Source organism: Silurus aristotelis (assembly GCF_946808225.1).
Source record: "Silurus aristotelis genome assembly, chromosome: 6".
In the NCBI taxonomy this organism is placed as follows: Eukaryota; Metazoa; Chordata; class Actinopteri; order Siluriformes; family Siluridae; genus Silurus; species Silurus aristotelis.
In genome coordinates, this window is record NC_139579.1 from 12,509,364 (window position 1) to 12,532,139 (window position 22,776).

General features: G+C 38.8%; 1 protein-coding gene across 26 annotated transcripts in view; it reads right to left on the bottom strand.

Annotated features, from left to right (window-relative positions):
• adgrb2 (adhesion G protein-coupled receptor B2) overlaps nt 1-22,776 on the bottom strand; it is a 345,493-nt gene that overhangs the window by 17,968 nt on the left and 304,749 nt on the right. For 11 of the 26 annotated variants that reach the window (XM_083543184.1, XM_083543172.1, XM_083543171.1 and 8 more), the window contains 4 exons: nt 18,349-18,388; nt 15,753-16,483; nt 10,853-10,888; nt 9,693-9,806 (listed from right to left, as the gene is read on the bottom strand). In XM_083543184.1, coding sequence (XP_083399310.1) covers nt 9,693-9,806; nt 10,853-10,888; nt 15,753-16,483; nt 18,349-18,388 — 921 coding nt within the window. Of the gene's footprint in view, nt 1-9,692; nt 9,807-10,852; nt 10,889-15,752; nt 16,484-18,070; nt 18,086-18,348; nt 18,389-22,776 lie in introns of all 26 variants that reach the window. The other 15 variants (XM_083543174.1, XM_083543169.1, XM_083543189.1 and 12 more) reach the window with 3 other exon arrangements.

Here is a 22,776-nt window from a genome sequence, read left to right on the forward strand (position 1 = left end):
CCTGGAGTGCACTCAACTTCATCCCAATAGGGTTTGGGTTCTATTGCTGGAGAGCTTCAACCCATGAAAGCATATCTTCATGCACAGGAGCATTGTCATGATGGAACAGGTTTGAATCTCCTAGTTCAAGTGATGGGAAAAGTTATTCAAACTGTGTGGCTTCAGTATTGTGGTAACAGTTTGAAGAAGAGCCAAATAATACCTGGAAAAGTCAGGTTTCATTAATTTACTTTGTATCCATATACTGTAAACAAATCTAAAATAAAAAAGACTCAGTTATGAATTGAAGGAAAATACTCTTTTTATCCTAAGATTATTGTTTAACAAATATACAACAATTTAGCCATACAGAAGCTTACAATCTCTTCTGTTGCCATAACACTGTGTAGACCAGTAGATTAGCATTTAATGCTTAAATTAAATAAAAAACATGCAGAAAGATATTTCCTTAAATATTTTTCATGAAATCATAATTTGTCTATGAAAATATGCTCTTTTTCTAAACAGTAAAGAAAACGCATGAACTCCTAGATATACAGTAGAAATCTGGTACGAATCACTTTAGTTGCTATAAGGATTAAATTGTCATTTAAATATGAATTTGAATGCTGGGAATTCAAATAAGCGTATCTTATGCAGCAGAGGTAGCTCCTGGTCTTTCTTTCCTGGGATGGTCCTAATGAGAAACTGTTTCATCATAAAGTTGGAAGTTTTTGGGCAACAGCATTTGGGGATATATTTAAAAAAGAGTCTTTCCTAAAGTAATAATAGGCCATCTTTTCTCTTGACTTAACTGAGCATTTCTCGAAATAATATGGATTTGTACAAAAGTTAATAGAGCAATTGTACCCACCCTTCCTTTGCAGAAATTGATGGTCTAAAGCACATTAATAAGCTAAGAAATGTCAAAAATTAACTCCTGTGACTTTAAAACCATTTGAGGTGACTACCTCATGAATCTGAATTAGAGAATGCCATGAGTTTGCCATAATGGCATCAAAATAAATGTAGTTTTTTCCAATCTAGCATGCAAAACATATTCTGGGTTGCTAGTGTTAACACGTTTTGGTCCCCATTTCATCGTGTAATAAACTCCACTCTTCTGGGAAGATCTTCCTCTAGATTTTGACGTGTGGTTGTAGAGATTTCAGCCAGTGAGTAAAGTCAGGTACTGATTTAGGTGATGTGTGGAGGTCTGGGGTGCAGTCGGTGTCATCCCAAAAGTGTTGAATAGGGTTTGAATCCTGACTTTATTAACCCATCAATATATAGTATATTTTATATTATTATAATATACAATATACAATGGAAAACGTTTGTCCATATAGTGTGTTTCCTACAGTATTCATTTTTATGAAAATCCTTTTCATATTAACATCACAATGAATAATATAAAAAAATCCGATATTTTTAAACGCATTTTATGTAATTCATAAATCTACAGATCAACATTAGTAAGAAAAGTGCCTATTAAAAAGCTTAATTAGATTTTATACACTGAGGTCTTGTATTTTTAATATATTACCTATTGTTGAGGTTATTAATCGGAAATCCATGTAAAATACGGAGCTGCTACGCATCTTGGGAATGAATCTGGTTAATCCGTCTCTGCTTTAATCTTAATTCCAGATTAAATAAGACTTGACCTTATCATGAGGATGTGATTGTCCATAGAGAAACAAAAAACGCAAATTAAATGAGTAGAATGTGTATCAAAATAAAATAGTTTTTATTAATTTATTAAAAAAAGAGGAATGTGACACGTTACTCGCCACCTCTGCCTGCCTTAAAAACCAAGTGACAAGGAGCTGATTATTGTTCGTGCAAAGAGAAATTGTACACAATAAACTAGGATATGGGGCACAAGTTATAGCCAATTCTCTCCATATTTCAGGAGTCGGACCGTTTCGCTTCCTCACTAGCCCGCCTCTCCTGCTGTGTTCATTTGCGCTTGGATTGCCACGACTAGATTGAACGCAAGGTTTTGGATTCTTCATCCATTTAGAGGCGTACATGAGGGCCGCCTCCACTAAAGCTATCAGCATCCAGCATCATCGCTTAGAGGTTAAACGCCTTTTCAAAGAGCATCTCTAACGTGCAGGGCATCAACGGATCCGTCCATGTGTTATGGGAGAAAATAGAGATAGGGGAGATAATGACATGGCTTGTACAAGAAGAAAAAGGGGGAACCAAATGGATAGAAAGGGACAGCGAACAAAATGAATAGAGGAGAAAATAGACTTGAAGTACACAGAAATCGAGTGGTTATCTAGAGAAAGTCCATCCGAAAGCACGACCCTGGTGTAAACAGTATTACACAAATCAGAAAAAAGTATGAGTACTGAATTTGGATTTAAAGAAAAGGTACTCATGGGTACCATGGACCACTTAGATTTAAGTAGCAGGAATGTTCTGCGTTTATTTTATGCATTTCTTTTAATATTAATGCTAATATTTTGATGAACCAGTTATGAGGTATCTGCTCTTATCGTCTTGCTGGAAAAACAAATAAACTAAGCAAAAAGAGCTTAATAATCCTTCTTTCTCTCTCTCTCTTTCTCTCTGTTAACCTGACACTCTCCCGCTCTCTCTATCCATCTTTGTGCAGTTAAAAATGCTCCTGAGGTACCCGTGACCAGTTTTCCTCTCTTTTTCTTCTCTTTGGAGCCACCAGATTCATCCCTCCAGATGAAGTTCTTTTTAATTAGAAATTGTTCCACATCAACAGCCTAAAGATCCATGAAGCTACTAACCAACTTGAGAACTTTGAATAGGGATTTGGACTGGAAATAATATCAACAGTCTGCTATAATGGTTTAGCACCACAGGTTGGATGAACAGTTCCACATTTAAGCTCCTATCACTGAACAGCACCTCAACAATGTTGGAACTAAAATTAATGCTGAGGATGAGGACAGGTTCCTCTCAAAGTTTTTTCCGTATGCCACGTCAGGGAGATTTTTCTTTGCCACAGTTGCCACTGGCTCACACACTGGCTTTGAGACAATGTCAGTTGTTGAAAGTGCAACGAAAAAATGGATGAAGAAAACTGGACAGGACGCAAAGCCAAATATTCTTGTCATCTATTGAATAAGAAGTCAAACAGGGTGTTAAACGGATATTTAATGTGAGCATATGTACCAATGCAAATTCCAGAATGAGCCTAAGACATACTTATGAATACTACAGCAATTGTAAAGTATTGACAAACAAAACAATCATAGACAGATAATCCAGGTGGAATGCACTGACAATAACAACAATACTAAATCGCAATAAAACGTATTGCATCAATGCGAGACCTTCAGAACAGAATTTCATCCATTGAGGTCATGTAGGAAATTCAACATTGTTTCTTTACTATATTACCTTATGTTTAGGTTATTAATCAGAATCACATGTGAACTATCGAGCTGCTGAAGCTCCTTTAAAACATTTATAAGGGATGGTGTGAAAGATTTTAAGTGGCTACAAAGCTCTTACCTCATTGAACATCTTTTGGGATAAATGTGAACGTTCTTAGCACCCCAGGCCTTCTCTCCTTCTCACCTACATCAGTATCTGACTTTACTAACTGGTTAAATACAATTTTAGAAATCTGCACAAATCTGCTTCCCAGATGAGTGGAGCTTATTATAAGATCAAATGGGAACTAACTATGGATTGGGATGTATGTTCACATACTGATCTATTATCTTATGGTCAGGTGTCCACAATCCTTTGCCCATATAGTGAAGTTTGGGGGCACACAATTAAATAGGACATCTGTGGATGTGCTAGCATGACATTTTCCTCTCAAATGAACTAGAAGTCCCAGACATGTTCCAGCATGACTGTGCACAAAGCCAGCTCCATGAGTTGGAGTGGAAGATCTGCTGGTATAGAGCTTTCACCTTAACGCTGTTGGACATTTTCTGGGATCAATATGAATGCTGACTGCACCCCAGGCCTCATCACCTACATCAGTACTCTTGTTTCTGAATAAGCTCAAATCCACAAGCACACGGTAAAATCTGGTGGAAGATCTTCCCTGAAGGTTATTTTAAGAGGTAATGGGAACTCAATGGGAACTTAATAGGGACTGGGATGTTCAAAAGGTACATACAAACCTAATGGTCAGGTGTCCACAATTTTTTCCATATAGTGTATTTTATATTTCATTCATCCTGGATGATAGAAAAACCTCTGACAATACATTTCCTATATATATGTGAATCTTGTGCATGTTTGAGCAGGGAGATCTTCTTCTGCCTTAACCAGCCACTCCAGCAATCCTTCTTAGTTGAATCTGGGGAATTGAACCTCCTGAGGGACACCGAGGTTAATACAAAGCGTACACAGTGTTCCCTTGTGAGCTATACTGAGCACGGTGGCAACATTTATAAATACAACAGATTGCAAGCTAAAAGCTTTTTTGATCATTATAAAGAAATGCACAAGGCTGCATCTTCCCATATGTGTATTCTGTAGCTATCTGGAGGCAAATCTAACGGAAATCTGGAAGCAGCCAATACAAACCAGCACCTAGTCGGCAACAGGAGGAATGCAAATGCCATCTGCTGCTTGCGGTTTCATCGCACACTTCATAGCAGGTACGGTTAAAGAAACTATTGTCTTTGGTATATATGTGTAGCCCAGCTAAGGTTATTAATATGTTCTAGTACACTTATTTCCTATTTACAGGGGTATTTACTGTATAAGGGTTTGAAGCAAACAGGGTTAAACGATATACGTGTGCCCTATTCTTATACTATTCGTATTTCCCCTTTAAGAGTTCAATTATAAAGTTTGGCAGTGACGCATTGGTTTACAATGCGTCTGTTTCTAGCAGGTTTGAGTCGCAGTCTGCTGGAAAGACACCTCCGGGCACAAAAAGGGTTCAGTTTAGATTTTTTCGGGTAAGACTCTGTATAAGAGTTGTTTTGTGATTTGCTTGTTGCTAAACGCAGCATGAAACATTTATTGTCGAGAGCATTCGGTTTCACTGATTATCACAGTCACTGCATTTAGTTTATTGGAGGACTTGGCTAAGCAGAACCGGTAGTAGATATGACTCTGCACCCCACAAGGCTTGGAGTATCGTCGGCATGGTGAGAGAGGATGGTGCGGGTGTTTGGCCAAGGGGCCGGGAGATTCGTGTCGCTTCCTAGTAGGAAATCACGGATTTCATTTGCCATGAATGGCGTTCAGGTGATCGGTTTGCTTTTGTTTTGCTCATATGAGTGAAGAGGCCATTTGTTGTTTCATGGCCCCAATGCGCCCAAGCAACGATTGCAACAGGTTCGAGCGAGACTTGAATGCGAAGTGGGCCCATACTGGTACATTGGCTGTTGTAATATCTCATTAGTTTTATTGACCATCAAGTGAAGTTTGTTGTTTTTTTTATTATTATATGTGTTGTGAAAAGGACCTGAGATAAATGTAGGGACCTGATTTCCCCTTTTTTTGTTTGTTTGTAAATTTAAATTAGGTTTTGTTGCTTCTGATTGTGTTCAAGTGCCGATTAACCTCAGATTATTTAATTGTCGGTTCCCCTCAACACTCGACGAGGTGAAGTACAGCACAGTTACTTAACTGGGGTTTTTCCAAAGGAAGAATTACACCCTAGATATTGGTGTCATTTCATTCCTGTCGATTGATTTTGTCTTTTGTGGAATTCATATGAATTTTAGTATAAATAAATTAGTATTTTGCTTAAACTCACTTACAGTATGTGTTGATTGAAGTTATTATCTGTAGGGTTACTGGGTAAATTCACACGCTGGGGTTATGGTAACTAAATGGGGTAATAGTGGGGGGACTAATATTAAGTCGAGAGGCACACAGTTAGAACCCGGTGCTCTGCCAGTGAGGGCTGGTGAGCTACATATAGTTTATGGTGTAGTGTCTAAAGACCACCACCACATGACCACCTGATCAGCTACTGTATCTTTTTAAGAATAGCCCTTTTTGTAACATATACGTTACAGTGAAATTGCTCACATATCCCAGCGATTCTTTTAAGTCAGCCATGTTACAGTACCCCTCGAGCACACATAGAGGTTAAGGGCCTTGCTCAAGGGCCCACGATTGGTAGCTTGGCAAAATCAGGGCTTGAACCGCCAACCTTCTGAACAGCAACCCCCAAAGCCTTATTCACTGAGCTACACATTCTGAAGGTAGTAGAATCAACTGTGAATTTACAAAATTGCTGGGTTATTGGTTATATTACCCAAACTCCCCAGATGAAATTTCCATAGAAAGTTTCTGGACATTTTCCACCCCTTTGCAACCCTACTTATGACCAAACAAAATGATTATGTTTGAACATGACAGTTTATATACAGTTCCTGGAACATTCCTGGAACGTTTCCCAAATTCCCTAGATGAAGTTCTCATAGAATGTTTCCTGAAAATTAACTGGAAATTTCCCGCCCCTAGTGCATAGTCTAGTCATGTGTGTGTTATATTAAATGAATACGTGGTGTAATCCTGGTCAGAATTACAAAGGATTAGCGCGATCTCGGATACGGAATCTATTCCGTTCCTGTCTTCTCCAGGAACCTAGTGAAGTTAAGGATAACATCAAAATGCCCGACTGTCACAAGGCGTAGGCTCAGGATTATTATAGTAATTACCAAAGCATAATCTCTATCCTCTGCAGTTTCTCAGGCGCCATTAGAACCGCAATTACTGCTTTGTCAGAGTTACCCGTGTGAGAGATTACAGGACGTGCCTGATATTTTCGCTGAAAGCCAGGACTCTGCTACTTCGCCCTCATTAAGGACCCGGACGTGGACGTCATTAGACATTCGCGAACGGGATCAAGGATCGCGATCGCTCGGTCGCGACGTGAGTTTCAGGGTGGCACGGTCCAGGCAAGGCTTCTAAAAAATGTTCAAATCTAAGTCACTCGCTTGGAAATGAGATACGGCGCAGCCAGCATGCCGCGAACCAACTAGGAGTGAACGTGTGTGAAGTGCTCGGGAAGATTAACCCTGGGAGTCGGTAATTGTTTTTAAAGCTTAATGACGGAAATCCCCTCTGGAAACAAGAATGTGAGAATTGCGCATGACGTCTCTCGCTCCTTTTTTTAACAGACCGTAAAAGATTCAGCAGCTTTTCAAACAGGAAGGAGCACCAATCTCCGTCTTCCGAGGATGTAGATTAAAACCATTGCTATCGGATGTATTTTGCATGTGTCAGTGTCAGTATTTCTTCTCTGAACTCTGAATTATTCTATTTTGAGGAATTCACGCTTTCTGACCAGCATTTTTCTGCTACATCTTCTGAGAACCAGAAACTAACTTCCTTGGATGTCCTACATCGTTTTATTGAAATATAAAGGATAGAAAAGTTCTCTTATGAATACGAAAATGGAGAAAAAAAAACTTCAGGATGCACTTTTATTCGAAAATAATCAGCTTCTGGGGTGGTAAGAATCACTCCTACCACCTTGTCTTGCTAATTTTCCTATAACGGCAAGCCATGTTGTGTTTTATTCCCTCCTTAATCACCAGCGTTGCCACCGACCAGAGAAAACGATGCAGAAGAAACAATTAAATAAGAAACCTAAATCTTTGAGGAACTTATTAACTGGTTGCTTTGAGATCCTAATGGGACTCTAAATGCACACTTTATTAAAGGCGGACGCACTCCGGAGTAAACACTTTAACACGTAGATAGAAGACTCATAAACATAAATATGTTCCGTTCAACAAATTCGGGTGTAAAGATTTTTGCCTTTGGCTAAAGCCTGATTAAATTAGATTTAGATTGTCCAAATAGGACAACAAATCTTCAGGATATATATATATATATATATATATATATATATATATATATATATATATATATATATATATATATATATATATATATATATATGTTGTTCATTTTGGATAATCAGGATCTAATTGATTCTAATTCTAATCTAGGATCTAATTCAGGTAAAAAAAAAAAAAAAAAAAGGGCAAAATGACGATATAGAACGATGAACTTTAATAACATTTAGTAGACATTATTACAGCCTTGAAAAGCCTGAAAGAGAAGTCCACAACCATTGGGACCCTGGAGAAGTAGATACCAAGTTACTAGAAATTAACATAGGCTACGATTACAGAAAACGACATTTCCACACTCGGAACAGGTTCGGCTCATTATTGACATAGTTTGAACGTTTAAGAATGAATGCAGTTGCTATGGAAACACAATTTGACAGTTAACTAAATGTTGCTAGGGTAAAGGAACAATGTTCTGATCTAATTTACATGCATTAAAGATACATTAAATATATATATATATATATATATATATATATATATATATATATATATATATATATATATATATATATATATGAAGCAGCTACCGAAGCGATTCAGTACGATTCAATGCAATACAGTGCAAAGGGGAAAATAGTACAGATAGATCGCTTTTATGTCTTTGGTTCAGACACACAGCAAATCATCAATTTAATTAAGCGCGTTCTGACTTCTAACCTCTGTAAACCAGTGTTCTTTTCCTGTTCTGTCTCCAGGAAGTCACAGCTCTACCTCTGCCATGTTAATCTGTATTCTATGTGACTCTCAGGACACGCCTTGGTCTCCTTGATGTTGTGATACGTCCTATTCACGTAGCAAAAGTGGTGCTGAGAGAACGCGCTCGAGAAACAGTTGAGCAAGAATAAATCAATCTACATATCAAATATTGCTCAATATTTGCAATATTAAGTAATTAATAAATGTAATAAAAGTATAGTGCATCGACTCAAAATTAGACATAAATAAATACATTTTTAGTGATGCAAATATGTGGAATGAAATGCAGATCAAACTTGTACCAAAAATGCAATTTTATGTATATCAGATTGTTGTTCCAATTTAACTGAAAAAAAAAGGCACAGGAAAAAACGTATGATCAGATCAAAGATTTTAAATGAAAGGATGTAAATGTTATTTATGTCTATTTACAATCCACAAATTGGCCATTCGTGTAACTTGTTTATTAATATAATGCTTGTAAAAGTATTGGGTCACCTGGTCATAAGTACGATATGTGGTTTTTGAGTATTGCATTCCATATTTAGTTCCAAGTTGCTTTTATATTTTCCTCCACTCCTCTGGGAAGATGTTCCACCAGATTTTGGAGTGTGCTTATTTATATTTGTGTTCATCAGCCACAACAGTGTTATGAAAGGCAGGTACTGATGTAGGTGAGGAGGCCTGGGGGTGCAGTCAGCATTCACATTCATCCCAAAGGTGTTCAGTAGAGATGAGATCAGAGCTCTATAGCAGGCCACTCAATATCTTCCTCTCCAAAGCATGTAAACCAGGTCTTCAAGGAGCTCACTTTGTGCACAGGGGCATTGCCATGCTGGAACATGTTTGGGTTTTTAAGTTCAAGTGAATGCAAAATTTTATTAGAGCGCATCTAAAAGATGTTTGTGGGAACAGTTAGGAAAAGAACCACATATTACCATTAAAGTCAGGTGTCCCAATTCTTTTAATAATATAGTGTGTAAATATATGTATTTATTTTGCCTATAGATCAAAATTTTTATAATTAATTGCTGGGAACATGTGACCCTGAAATGCCAATGCAACAAGTGAAAAAGGACCACACTTCCCAAGTGCCACTTTACCCACCCCCCTCTTTCCATCCCTTCCCTAGGTATTCCCTGCCCCCAAAAACCTAATGGTTTAGACTCTTACCTTGAACATGGCTGTGGCAGGGTCCCTGCTATACCTATCTATGGTGTGGAACTTGGTGGAGTGGTTGAGTTCATGGTAGAGCTCTGAGTGTCTTTTGCGAGTGTGCATCACTTTCTGGAAGGAAGGTACAAAAAAAAGCAACAAAACAAAAAATAAACAGAATAAAAAGCAAAGAAGGGGGTGATGGTGGTGGAGAGACAGACTGGGAGGCGGGGTATGGAGCTGGCACGATTGGCCAACTGTTCAAAAAGTACAATGTTTTGTTGTTTTCTGAAACACTGAGTAAATGGCAATGGAGTCAGGGCCACAGCAGGGTTTCCTTGGACAGCGGCATTCTCTATAGGGGGGCACAATATCCCCCCCCCCCCCCCCCCCCCAATAGTCGTGATTTGATTAGATTTGGTTTTACAGCTAATAGACATGGCTGTTTGCCATAAAATTTAGATCAACCTGGGTCAAATCTTGCTATGATTTCAGACGCCAATAAAGTTTAACACCGTGACCTCGTAACAATATCTTGCCAATGGATACTGATACGGCAAGGGTTGCCAGGTATTATGCACCAATTATCTTTTTCCTTTGCAGGCAGAAACACCATGCAGCACCGTCCGCGATGGAAGAAGTAATGCAACTAAAAGCGACTGGCTTTGTTAGTAACATACCTTTTGCTCGAGAGGATGCCTCCATTTTGGAAAAGCAAAACTCCAGCCATTGGTTTAAAAAAAAAAATCTTGATTTTCAGAAGTCCTTTGCATGGTTACAACGCAAGCAGCGTTCAATCTGATATTGACTAGAGGTTTGCTACATTCCAGAGCATTAGTCATTTTCTGGGCGGCTTATTTGCACACTCTTACTAATCACGAACTCGTAGCCCAGTGTTTCCGCGGCCTTGACTTTTTACAGCAAATCCAGGGTTTGTCTGGCGCATGAAAACGCCGCCTCAGTTTCGTTTTTAATTCCAGGAGATTGGAATCGAGGCTGATGAAACACTGAGCGACTCTACCATAAATTAAATGGCTACTACTCTGAATGACAAAATGCAAAAAGAGGTTACAAGCACTAAAGCAGCAAGGCCATCGGGTCCTCTAGACAGCAATCGAACCAAAAAAAAGAAGCACAAACACTAAGCTGGGGTAACAGGGGGGGGTACGAGATCTTACCTCAAAGTCCAGCTCAGAGTACCGTACTCTTTTCCTCTGGGAAAGACGGGAAGTGGAGAAAAGACATGATAAATTACAGCAGTATGTCAGGAAATAACCTAGGAAAATAACCAAACCCGGGTGAATGTACATTACACTAATCGCTAATACTCACATAATGGCAGTTCATTAATTCAAAATACATATTACAAAGTGTCAAATGAGACAAGGTAAACTAATTATGCTGTGTGTTAGCAGTGTTTACCTACATTTCAGTTTATAATATAATTTGTGAATAAAGAGCGCTGTTTACCGGAGATTAGGTCTGGAATTATCTCAGTAATCCTGGATATTTGTTAGAAAAAGCTTAGTTTGTGTAGCTGTTCATACACAACCCCGTATTTACCTTAACCAATGCAAGACTTGCATTTTAATTTACTTTTAATGTAAGCTGGGGCGATGCATTTGTGCAAATAATACTTCTACACTTATAATAAAGCGCTCTTCGAAGGTTCTTTGGATATTCCAAGAGACGCTTCATACCACAGCTCTCTCTCTCTCTCTCTCTCTCTCTCTCTGTCTCTCTCTCTCTCTCTCTCTCTCTCTCTCTCTCTTTATGAGTATATGTCCACATTTACCATCAAGCATCTGGCAGAAGCACTTATTCATACGTCTTAGCAGGTATGGTGTTAAGAGTCTTGCTTGGGGACCCGGTAGTGGCAGTTTGTGTGGCTGGGATTTGAACACACAACCTTCAGATTCAAAATTTTAATGACTTAGTTACCACAGAGTAGCATCTGGTAACATTTTGTCTGTACCTATAGACTTTGCCAGAAACGGTTGCCAGGTTTGTAAAGAAATCGGTCAAATAACGAGTCCATGCACATGGATTGATTTTGATTTTTTTCATGAATGACTCTCAAAGCTTACCTTTAAAAGAGCTGCAACTTCTCAGGAAGGCCTTAAAATAAAGTAAAACCCGGAAATAGGGCAGTTTATATTAAATTAAATTTTATGTTTTATTGTGCAGAGTATCAATAAACTGCAGTGTTTTGCATATCCTAGTTTATCAGGGAGCTGGAAGCAGAGTGCAGGGTCAGTCATATGGGCTACATCACCCTTGAAGCAGATAGGGATAAATCCCTTGCTTTAGAGGTCCAACTGTGGCTGTTTGGCAGTGCTGAGGCTTAAAACTTATAACCTTATGATTGGAAACCAGAACCACCACGTCTGCCATATATCAGAGAGCTCTAAATACCAAATATCCACTATATACGTATTTAATAGACCAGGCTAATACTTTTTTAAGATTTATATTTTAGTTATCAGAATTTCATTGTTTTATTGTCCTCAGTTTTGGGGTTCCATCATTTCCGAAGCATAGCAGTTTAAATTACATAGAAAAATTATTTCAGCACCACAAAGTGCACAAATTCCACACCATGCTGGAAGACATTCGAATTGTTTATTGACTAAACGTGCCAAGAACAGCATCTGATCATCTGTGATGAGTAAGTAAACCGGTATTTTTCCTCCTCAGCCCACCTAAATATAATCTTAATGTATATATCGCACTGAAATTTTCCTTCAACCTTAATGAATATATATATATATATATATATATATATATATATATATATATATATATATATATATATATATATATATATATATATATATATATTTGTTAAACCGGTCATGGCAATTAATTTAATTGATCAAAGTGCACTAACAGCCATTAGACACGCACCAGCAGAAAACGAGGTGGGCGTGTGCCGGATTGGCGGGTATTCATTTGCAACAGAATTTTGAAATAAAAAATATATTTTACTTATGATGATTCTCAGAAAATGTAATAAAAAAGCTCAAACTAAAATAAGCAGATTTTTTTCTAAATGACAAATGACCTTTACTTTTATATTTTAATGCACCCAAAAGGCTAAAAGCATATTTTTGTTTCAACTTTCTGAATTCCCACTGTGGGATGCTCTTTAATTAATGTCTCTTACACAACATGATATTTTTCAAGTAAAAAAAGTGTTAGCATCCCATGTTAAACAAAATATACTTGGTGAACACCAGGTACATCTTTTGGCATTTATATATATATATATATATATATATATATATATATATATATATATATATATATATATATATATATATATAACACACATGAATGAAGAAATACACAATTCAGGACCGGACAGGGCTATTTTGGAGGCCAGGGGAGGTTATAACAGTAGCCAGGTGAGAAGTACAAAGATCTACCCAACTATCTGTCTGGGTTATTAAACAGATAACAATATGATGGTTTAAGATTTAATTCTATTAAAAGTTCACTTAAGAATCTAAATAATTAATCAATATATTCATATACAAGGCTGCTGCTACAGTACCAAACCAGTTTGTATGTACCGGACATTTTCTCCATTTCTGTTTAAAACTATTCCATAAGTTACTGTTCGGTTGTGTCTCACAATACTATTTTTGCCTCATTATTCCTGTCCTGTCATATCGAATAATCTCTCGCTCCATGCCTGTTGTCCCTACTACCTGTCACCTTTCTGCCATTCCAGTCTCTGCATTCCTGTACACAAGAGTTCAACACTAGAGTCCACTATTGTTTTTTTTTCTTACCCAACTCCTAATGCACAATAATTGACTTCAGCTAAAAAAAACTAACTAATTGTCACATGTTGTGGTTTCCACAGAGGCAAGAATCATACGGTTGGTTTCTGTTTTGGATCCTGTATCAAATCCCTGACCCATTCCTCACAACATATATTGGTTTGTCTACTTATACCTCTTTGCTTTTATGTGTATTGAAATATATTTAATTACAGATATAGACAAATGTGTTGCCACCCCTAGAAAACAAAATACAAGAAAAAAGAAATAACCGGATTATAGTAATGCTTTAAACTCGTTGCAATGCAAACTGACAAGCCACAGTGCTTCCAGGAAAATGACAGATGAGACGACATTGGAACTTTTTCAACAAGGCACATCAACTCGATTATATTAAAAGTAAATAAAACATCTTCTGTGTTTTAGGGCTGCGTTTGGCATTGGAAATCTTGAATCTATGTAGGATTTTGCTCCTAAATCCATGAAAGAATCCCCTTTTGGCCATTAATCCAAGCGTTTTCAGACGTTTCAGTGTTGTTTTTAATCCCCATTTGCAGTTATAGTAAGTTCCAGTCTTCTGGGAAGATGTTCCAGTGGATTTAATTCTCCAAAGACATACTGTTTACTTGTGTGCCATGAACTTTGTGGTAACAGTTAGATATAAATTTCAACCCTGTTAAACAGCATCAGTTCCTGATGAGCACAAATCTTTAGATACGCACTAAAATGTACTGAAACATCTGCCCAGAGAAGTGTAGATTATTACAAGAGCAAATATAGAACCTGATGCTCATTAATCACATACCTATCTTATGGTCAAGTCTCCACAAACTTTTGCTTGTATAGTTACATATATAGCTACATATAGCTACAAAAAAACTGTCTTCAATCATTTTAAACAAATCAGAACTTGTTTTGAAACGTATCCTCTGACCAGTTGGAAAGAACATCAGACCACACAGAGAAGCATGGTGGTGGTAGCATCATGATATACAGTAGGACTGCTTCTATGGAAACAATTCTATGGCATTACACCCATCATAGAAAATAGAAACAGATGATTAGAATGGAAACTAGAGAAGACTGAGTCATCTCATCAGTCAAAACTCTGGGGAGAATATGGGCATTTCTACAAGACAAATAAGTCAAGAAAAAGCTTGCAGGAATGAATTCTGCACAGAAAAAAAGAAATGGAGGATTTTTGAAACTGCGCATTAATCAGAGAGCCCTTTTGTAACCTTGGGGAATTGAAGACAGTTTGCCAAAAAGGAATTATCCAAAATTGAACCACAGTGCTGCAAAAAACCTAATTACTTGTTACTGTAGATGTCTCAAAGCTGTAATTGCCAAGGAGGCACAAAGATTTAGACACCACAAATTACCGGCGTTTGTACTTCGGTAATTTGTGGTGTCTAAGTACTATTTATTTATTGTTGAATGATCTTTATCTTTGTGCCTTCAATTTCTTGTAAATGTAATAAATCATAAAATGCCAGAATTCTTACTCACTGTACGTCTTGAAGCTTGGGATGACTACCACGATTCCTGGTTTCAAACCTAATCCAGGATCATGATCAGGGATTATTATTTTTGACCCTATTGGCCATTGAATTCAATGATGATTCAAGCTTGGGCTTGAAAATAAAACAGAGCGATTTACATTTGTCTCATTCATACAACTGAGCAGCTTTAGGGTTAAGGGCCTTGCTCAGGGGCCCATCTTTGTTTTGGCTGGGACTTGAACTCACACCTATTGGAGCCAAAGTTAAATTCCTTAACCACTAAACTAAAGTACCACCTCCATATTTGCTGAGGGGTATACAAGATAGCTTACAGTTGGCTCCCCCCTTCCTGATCCCTTTACAAAAAAGAAATCCACTCAATGCATGGTGCCCCTTTGCACTGCATATACCCCATGTTTGCACCCATGCAAGCACCAAACATGTGTACTTGCAACCCGTTTCTCCCCTACAAAGGCACACTAAAGGTGGATGAACTGAAAAGAGCCAAAATCCAGACAAGTCCTCTATGTGGTTGTGTAATTTGTCCATAAAACTTTATGATAATTGCCACTCTATTAAATGCTAGCTTTCATTGACTTATATAGCATTGACTGTAGCTCTTGTTTTTGCTACGGGATGTATCATCGATTGCAGCCAAAGGGTCTTTAACCCCCCCTTTGAACTAATCTTTGATTCGCAAAATCACCTGTAAGGCAAACCTGTAATTAAAGCTGGCCTTGTCCCAATTTAAAGAGGACACCAAAGTGGCAAGAAAATGGGGTACTTACTTCCAGGGAGCCAGCTGAGACGTTGGTGTTGGTGTTGGCATTGTTGGCACGCAAATTGCGGGGCAGGGTCCTGGTGCGTTCTGCCTTGCCAGAAGTGAAGATCTGCCTGATGGAGGGCCGACTTTGCTTCACCTGCAGCGTGTGGGCACTGGAGAGACCAGGGACCTGCTTGATAGTCCCATAGGATCGGTTAAGACTGACACTAACGTGGTCCACATTAGCAAAGTCCGCTGGATATGGCTCACTCTCAGCTGGGTGAAGAGTCATGGGTGAAGGGGGTGGAGGAAAAGGTGGGTCATCCACACTAATATTGAGCGGTTTTTCCTCTTTCGGAATGGGATTGGGTATGAGGCTCACCGTCCGCCGTGGTAGTACCATGTAGTCCTCTTCACCCCCACCTACACTGCTTGCTGGATCAGTTGCAGCAGTAGACGACCGTGCCCAACTTAGTGCACTCTCAGTGCACAGGTAGACCGGTGCTGAGCGTTGATGCTGGCCCTGTTCCACGTTGATCTCCTTTTTGCGGGGTGTCTCGTTAAGCTCGTTTAACGCCCCCAGAGTGGACACTTGTGCCAGAAGGTTGGGTGGGGGGATGTTGCCAGGCAAACTGCTAAAGTTGAGACCTTCTTGGTGCGTGGCTAACTTCAGATCGTCCTCGTCGTCCAGGGAAATGCGCGACAGAGTGCCCGTGATGCTGGCCGGGTTGCATGTGTTCACCTCCTTGAAGATGACTGAGGGAGCGATAGCAAGAAAGAGAGACAGAAAAAAGAGAGAGCCCAGAAAGAGAAAGAGGGGGACAAGAAAGAGAAAGTGCACACAAGGCAGGAAGAGAGGAAGAGACAGAAGCAATGGTCGAGTGCACAAGACAAAGACCGCAAAAAAAGCGCAACAGCAAAAAGTGGACGATGGAAGAAAAAAAAGGGAAAAGGATAGATAGGGAGATGTGTATGATAAACAGAAGTTCACAAAGGTCACAACGTTAGCCCGGGTGAGTAGATAGAGGCCGGTGAGGAAAGAAAAAATAATGATGATGGGAAGATGATAGGAAAAGATAAGAGAAAGGAAATGAGTACATTGAGCACCAAGAAATCACAGGGTGATGAAAGAAGAAAGGACGCCATATTTCCCCCCCACAGCGTGTTGGATTTGTAGCATGCACGTATGCGAGTATGAAGTGAGGCAGAGTGTCGAGGAAGTTTTCCACAGGACAAAAAAAGTCAATAATCCTCCTGGAGGTGAAGCATTCAACATCGTAATAACTTACTATCAGACACGACTCCAAATAAGGCAAATACTAAAAGAATGGTGATGGATATTTTAATTATATAGATTATGGACAAAAACTTTGTAGACACCTGACCATAAGATGTGCGGGAGACACTTTTTAAACATCTGATTCCACATTTAGTCCCCATTTGCTCCTAAACTCTTCTGGGAAGATGTTCCACTCGATTCTGAAGTGTGCTTTTGGATATTTGGGCTCGTTAATTTGCAAGGATTTTTGTAAAGTCAAGTGTAGGTGAGAAGGCGAGAAGGCAGAATGAGTTCCAATTCATACCAGTGTACAATAGGGTTGAGGTCAGATGTGTGTAAGAAGCTACTTCAGATCTCCCACTTAACACAATCCATGTAAAGGGCAGTGTCATGCTGGAAAAGGTTTGGATCTCCTAGTAAATGTGAAGGGAACCATGTGGGGAAAACCACAAATGGCTGGAAAAGTCAGGTGTCCCAATGCTTTTGTCTATATAGTGTATTTGAAGATGAATAAAACTAAAAGCAGTAATGATCATTATATCATTTCTACCATTTTTCTTAAATTAATATTACAAATCTGCTCTATTCTGAAAATTAAAGTGTAAGTTCCGGATCCACTCTAATCAAATCCCTTCTGATGATCCCCTCAGTTTATCTCATGAAACAGTGTTTAGATTAAACGATTACGTTTTTTGGTATCGGTTTATACCCGTAATTCTTTGGTACAAGAAAAAGTGCAAGCCAATAGTTTCGATTGTTCATTGCAGCCCGCGCTTAAACCAATCGAAGCTGAGCCTGAGAAACAAATCTAACATCCCACCCAAGTAATAAAGGTGCACGTCTCTAGGCTTTACCATCCACGCAAATCACGCGCCGTCTTTCGAAAGTATTTTAATTGTAAAGGTTTTTTTTTTGTTCGTTTCAAAATTGACCATAATTTACTGCACCTGCGTCGAATCCGATCCAAAAATTATGTGATCTCGATGCAAAAATAAAGCGTTGAAATGGAAAACAAAAGGAGAAAAAAAAAAAAAAACAAGAACAATTTTTTAAATCAAACTTACATGGATGTCCTCTTTCTGCAAACGACAGGAAGACAAGGTTAGGCAACGTCACTGTTCAGTATCATACAAATTGACCATGCCGGGGTGTTCGTAAAAATAAATAAATAAATAAATAAATAAATAAATAAATAAATAAATAAATAAATAAATAAATAAATTAGTGCAAACTGACAAAGGAACTGAAAAGCAACAGATAAGATAGTGGGTGTGTGAGAGAACGAGATATTAAAAAAAAGAAGCAAAGAGAAAAAAAAATCGAAAGGAAAAGAAATCCATACCTGTTTGACATGCCAGGTCCACGTCTTTCTCAAAATCGGCCTGCGTGGGAGTGAAGTAAAGAGAGACATATAATTACATTATATAATATAGAACATACCATAACATAATCCACATATTATTTATTTATTTATTTATTATAAATTTTTTTTGATTTATTAATGCAATGACAAATTGAAGACAAAGCTTACAGGACTACAAAAGACAGGCGGGTACAAATCGTATTTCCATACTGTATTGAATTTCTTTTTCCACGTTAGGCCACGCCCACTCTGGGAGATACAGATATCGAGATATTGGGATCGCTACACAAAAACAGAAGTCGCATATACTGAAATATACATAGTTTGCATAATCAAAGGACTGTCACTTGTTGAGGAATTCCTGCCTCTGTAGTGCCCCCTCTGGTTTCTTTTTCCGCTTTGACTCTTGGCAATTTTTGGCGATTATGTAAGCAACATGAGAGCTGCAAGGATGGGTGCGACGGAATCTTGCTGGAAAACAAATAATTTCCGTACATGAAGCATACCAGTGAGATGTCATTCCAAAAGTATTGGGACATCTGACCCGGAAAATCGCTAGCTCACAATTGCGTAGCATGAAACATTCTCTTCACCTGAGCTAGGAGACCCAAAGCTGTTCCAGCACAAAAATTAAGATTTGCTTTATATGGTCTGGAGTGAAAGATCTCTTGCTTTAGAGCTCTGTAACCCTATTAAACACCCTATTTAATGCTGACTGCACCCAGGCCTCTTCACTTCACCTACATCAGGACCTGACTTTGCTATCTGGCTGAAATCTCTACAAGCAAACTCAAAATCACATCGTTCCAGAATTATTGAAATTATTATATAATTAAAAAAAGAGACTCAATGTGAATTGGGATTTTCGAAACGATCCCTATACGAATACCCAGGTGTCCATAAACCTTTGATCATACTCTATAGATGTTAGTGCTGTTGTTATAAATGAGATATGAATCTGAGTAATATTTGTGTACTCCATAGATGAGCTCCATACACCGCTTGCATGCAGAAATTAGCGATTTTCTGTGTTGCATGAGAGGCGGATCGAGAGCACAAAGGCAGCTGGCGCCTTGGCGGAGCACTAGCGAGCATATTTAAACGAAAAATGTGGGTAGCGTAAACGACTCTTTCACGAGAATGAAAGTCTATCGCAACACCTCCACAATCGACTGCAATACCTGCGAGGAGGGAAACAAAAAAAATTGAGAAAAATATTGATCTCCATCAGAAAGGATCGTTTTAGTAATACGTGTGGAATACGTCGAGCGTACAAGCATATGGCCGGGGGGCACAACGTACGTGCCGATTAGCGCACGTTTTACATTTCCAACGGGTTTATTTGCAAAGGTAATCACACACTTAGTCTTACCTTAGAGTGGTGTATGGAAACAGACCGGATTCTGTTTGAAAGCCAGAGCGCTAGGAACCCGCGGGATTGATGCTAACGCTAAGGTTCAGTAATACTGTACGAACATGACTTGTTGCAGCAAATTTGTGAGAGTTACAAAAAAAATGCACTTAAATTCACATCGATCGGCGATTATTTAACCTGACATTTGACAATCTTGAAGTAAAAGCCTGCTGACTGCAAGCTAGTTATCTAATTAGCGGCTAATCCGTTCACACTATGGCATTGATTGTGCTCGGAGATCTGCTACTACAGTAAACACACACACACACACACACACACACACACACACACACACACACACACACACACACACACACACACACATATATACATGGTGTAATGTTACCTACGTTCGCATTCATCTGCATGTCTCCCATGCGCGATATTACCAAAAGTATTGGGACGCTCACATTTTCCCTCCTTCCATTTTACCTCAAAGTTTAAGGCGCACAGTGGTATGGGTCGCATTTGGACGCTGCGGCATGATATAGATGTAGATATGCTTTATATGGGTTGGAGACAGTACAAGATCAAACGCACCCAATCGTATGATGTTTTTAGATGCTGTAACGTGAAATTTCGCCGCCACTTCACTAGACCCTAAAAAAGTGTAAGATCTCCTGCTATAGAGCTTTGAACTCAACCCTATTGAACAGCATTAGCATGCTGAGTGCACTCCTCACCTTCTTACCTACATCAGGACCCGGCTTTTACTGACTGGTTGATCTCAAATATTTACAATTTCCTTCTGTTAATGTTAAATAAAAACACGTCCTTCCAACAATTAGGACAATATTAGCACTAGGATATCTAGGGTCTCATGAGTCTGAGAAAGAAAGAAAGAAAGAAAGAAAGAAAGAAAGAAAGAAAGAAAGAAAGAAAGAAAGAAAGAAAGAAAGAAAGAAAGAAAGAAAGAAAGAAAGAAAGAAAAAGAAATGGGCTGTATGCTAGCAAGAAGAAAGAAAGAAAGAAAGAAAGAAAGAAAGAAAGAAAGAAAGAAAGAAAGAAAGAAAGAAAGAAAGAAAGAAAGAAAGAAAGAAAGAAAGAAAGAACGAAAGAATAAAAGAACGAAAGAAAGGGATGTATGCTAGCGAAAGAAAGAAAGAAAGAAAGAAAGAAAGAAAGAAAGAAAGAAAGAAAGAAAGAAAGAATAAAAGAACGAAAGAAAGGGATGTATGCTAGCGAAAGAAAGAAAGAAAGAAAGAAAGAAAGAAAGAAAGAAAGAAAGAAAGAAAGAAAGAAAGAAAGAAAGAAAGAAAGAAATAGGATATATGCTAGCGAGCGAAAAGGAAGAAAGAAAACAATGTCTTTTTGTGGTAACAGTTCGGAGAAGAACCCAAACGTTGCAGTTTGGAAATTCTGGAGCCTGAACCAAGAGACTGAAGTGTCTGACTGCAAACTACATTTAAGAAGGAATCCTCGGATCAGACTGTATGAGGAAGAGTTGGCAAGTACAAATTTTTAAAAGAGTTTAATGCTGACGCTAATTACAGCAGTTTAAAAGCATCTGTCAAATCAGCGACTGTGCGTCTGTGAGGTATTTCCCCATGAAGCTTGTCCTTTATTTGATGTAAATCCGACTTGATGTAATCCTATTACACAGTTGTCTCCAGCTTGATATATGATAATTAGGCAACAGTTGTAATGTTTGAGCTTGCGACTTTTTACGATCACTCCGCCATGAATTTCCTTTAGCCTGCATCCACTGTACATCACCGCGCAAATCAGGGTGAAGCACGTTAAACCCCACGTGATCGAAGTTATCTCTCGGTAGACTCGAGCGAGGCTTATCGTTCCGCGGAACCGTTATTAAAGATGTTCGCAATAATAACATGACCTTCATCAACCGTGTTAGCGTAGCTTTAGACGGCTTTAGAAGCTGATCGCCGCCGGATACAGCATTTGAAACGGTTCGCTCGCGCCCGCTAGCGTGAGAAGGTCCCACCGATCACTCGTTTTTATTAGCATTTAGCGCTTTTAACATCCACGTTTCACTTGCGCTCCCGTGATCGGCCAATCACGGAACTAGCTGTTCGATCATTCAGATAAAGGTCAAGGGCTTCACATCAAACATTCGAGAGGGAATTGATGGTCGTTGGTGCCAGACAGGCTGGTTCAAGCTTTTCAAAGGAAAATGTTTAGAGAGTTGACTGGAACCGTGTTGAGAAGAAAAGACTCAGAATACAGCATGTATTAAACCTTGAGGCAGAAGACAGCATCGGGTTCTTCTTCAGGAAGTCTAGACGGTTGATGAAGTTTGGAACATTGTTGGTCCACCTAGCCAGAGAAATCTTGATTTCTGTTCCAGAATGCAGATGGAAGTCCACCATGGATTGGTGATGGATTCATGGAAGTGCGCAGCTCTATGACCTGATTGGTTGCCTGTATTAAGTTCCATCCCTGTTCCTTGGCTGCGGTTTTTACATTGATTTCTTCAATGTGAGAAGTTTATATTCGTTTTAGGGATAATTGAGACACGACTTTTCTAGCTGTATGTTGTTCTTCCCCAAACTCCTACCACAAATTTGCAGACACACAATCGTATAGGACATATTTGCATCCTTGCATCCTTCCAAACCTGTTCCAGCCCTCACAATGGGCTCCATTAAGCTATGCTTTACAACGGTTTGGAGTGGAAGATCTCCTAGATCTCCTGCTATTTTGCTCGGAACCTTCGTCCTCCTCAGCTCATCAGTACATCGCGTGAGTAACCGGCTAAATGAGTCTCAAATCTCCATCACACTCCAAAATCCAGTGGAACATCTTCCCAGAACAGTGGACGTTCCTATAGCAGTAAATGTGAAATAGATGTTCTAGAAGCGTATACACATTTTTTTTTGTCCGTGTAGTGTATATTGTATTTATATATATGAATGTCTGGGAAAAGAAATTGTCTTTAGCGGTTCAAAAAAATTTTTTTTTGTGATATATTGAATGCCTGATTGTATTTCAGTCCTGGCATTGCATGATGGGTGGTGAGGGCATGGGAATAG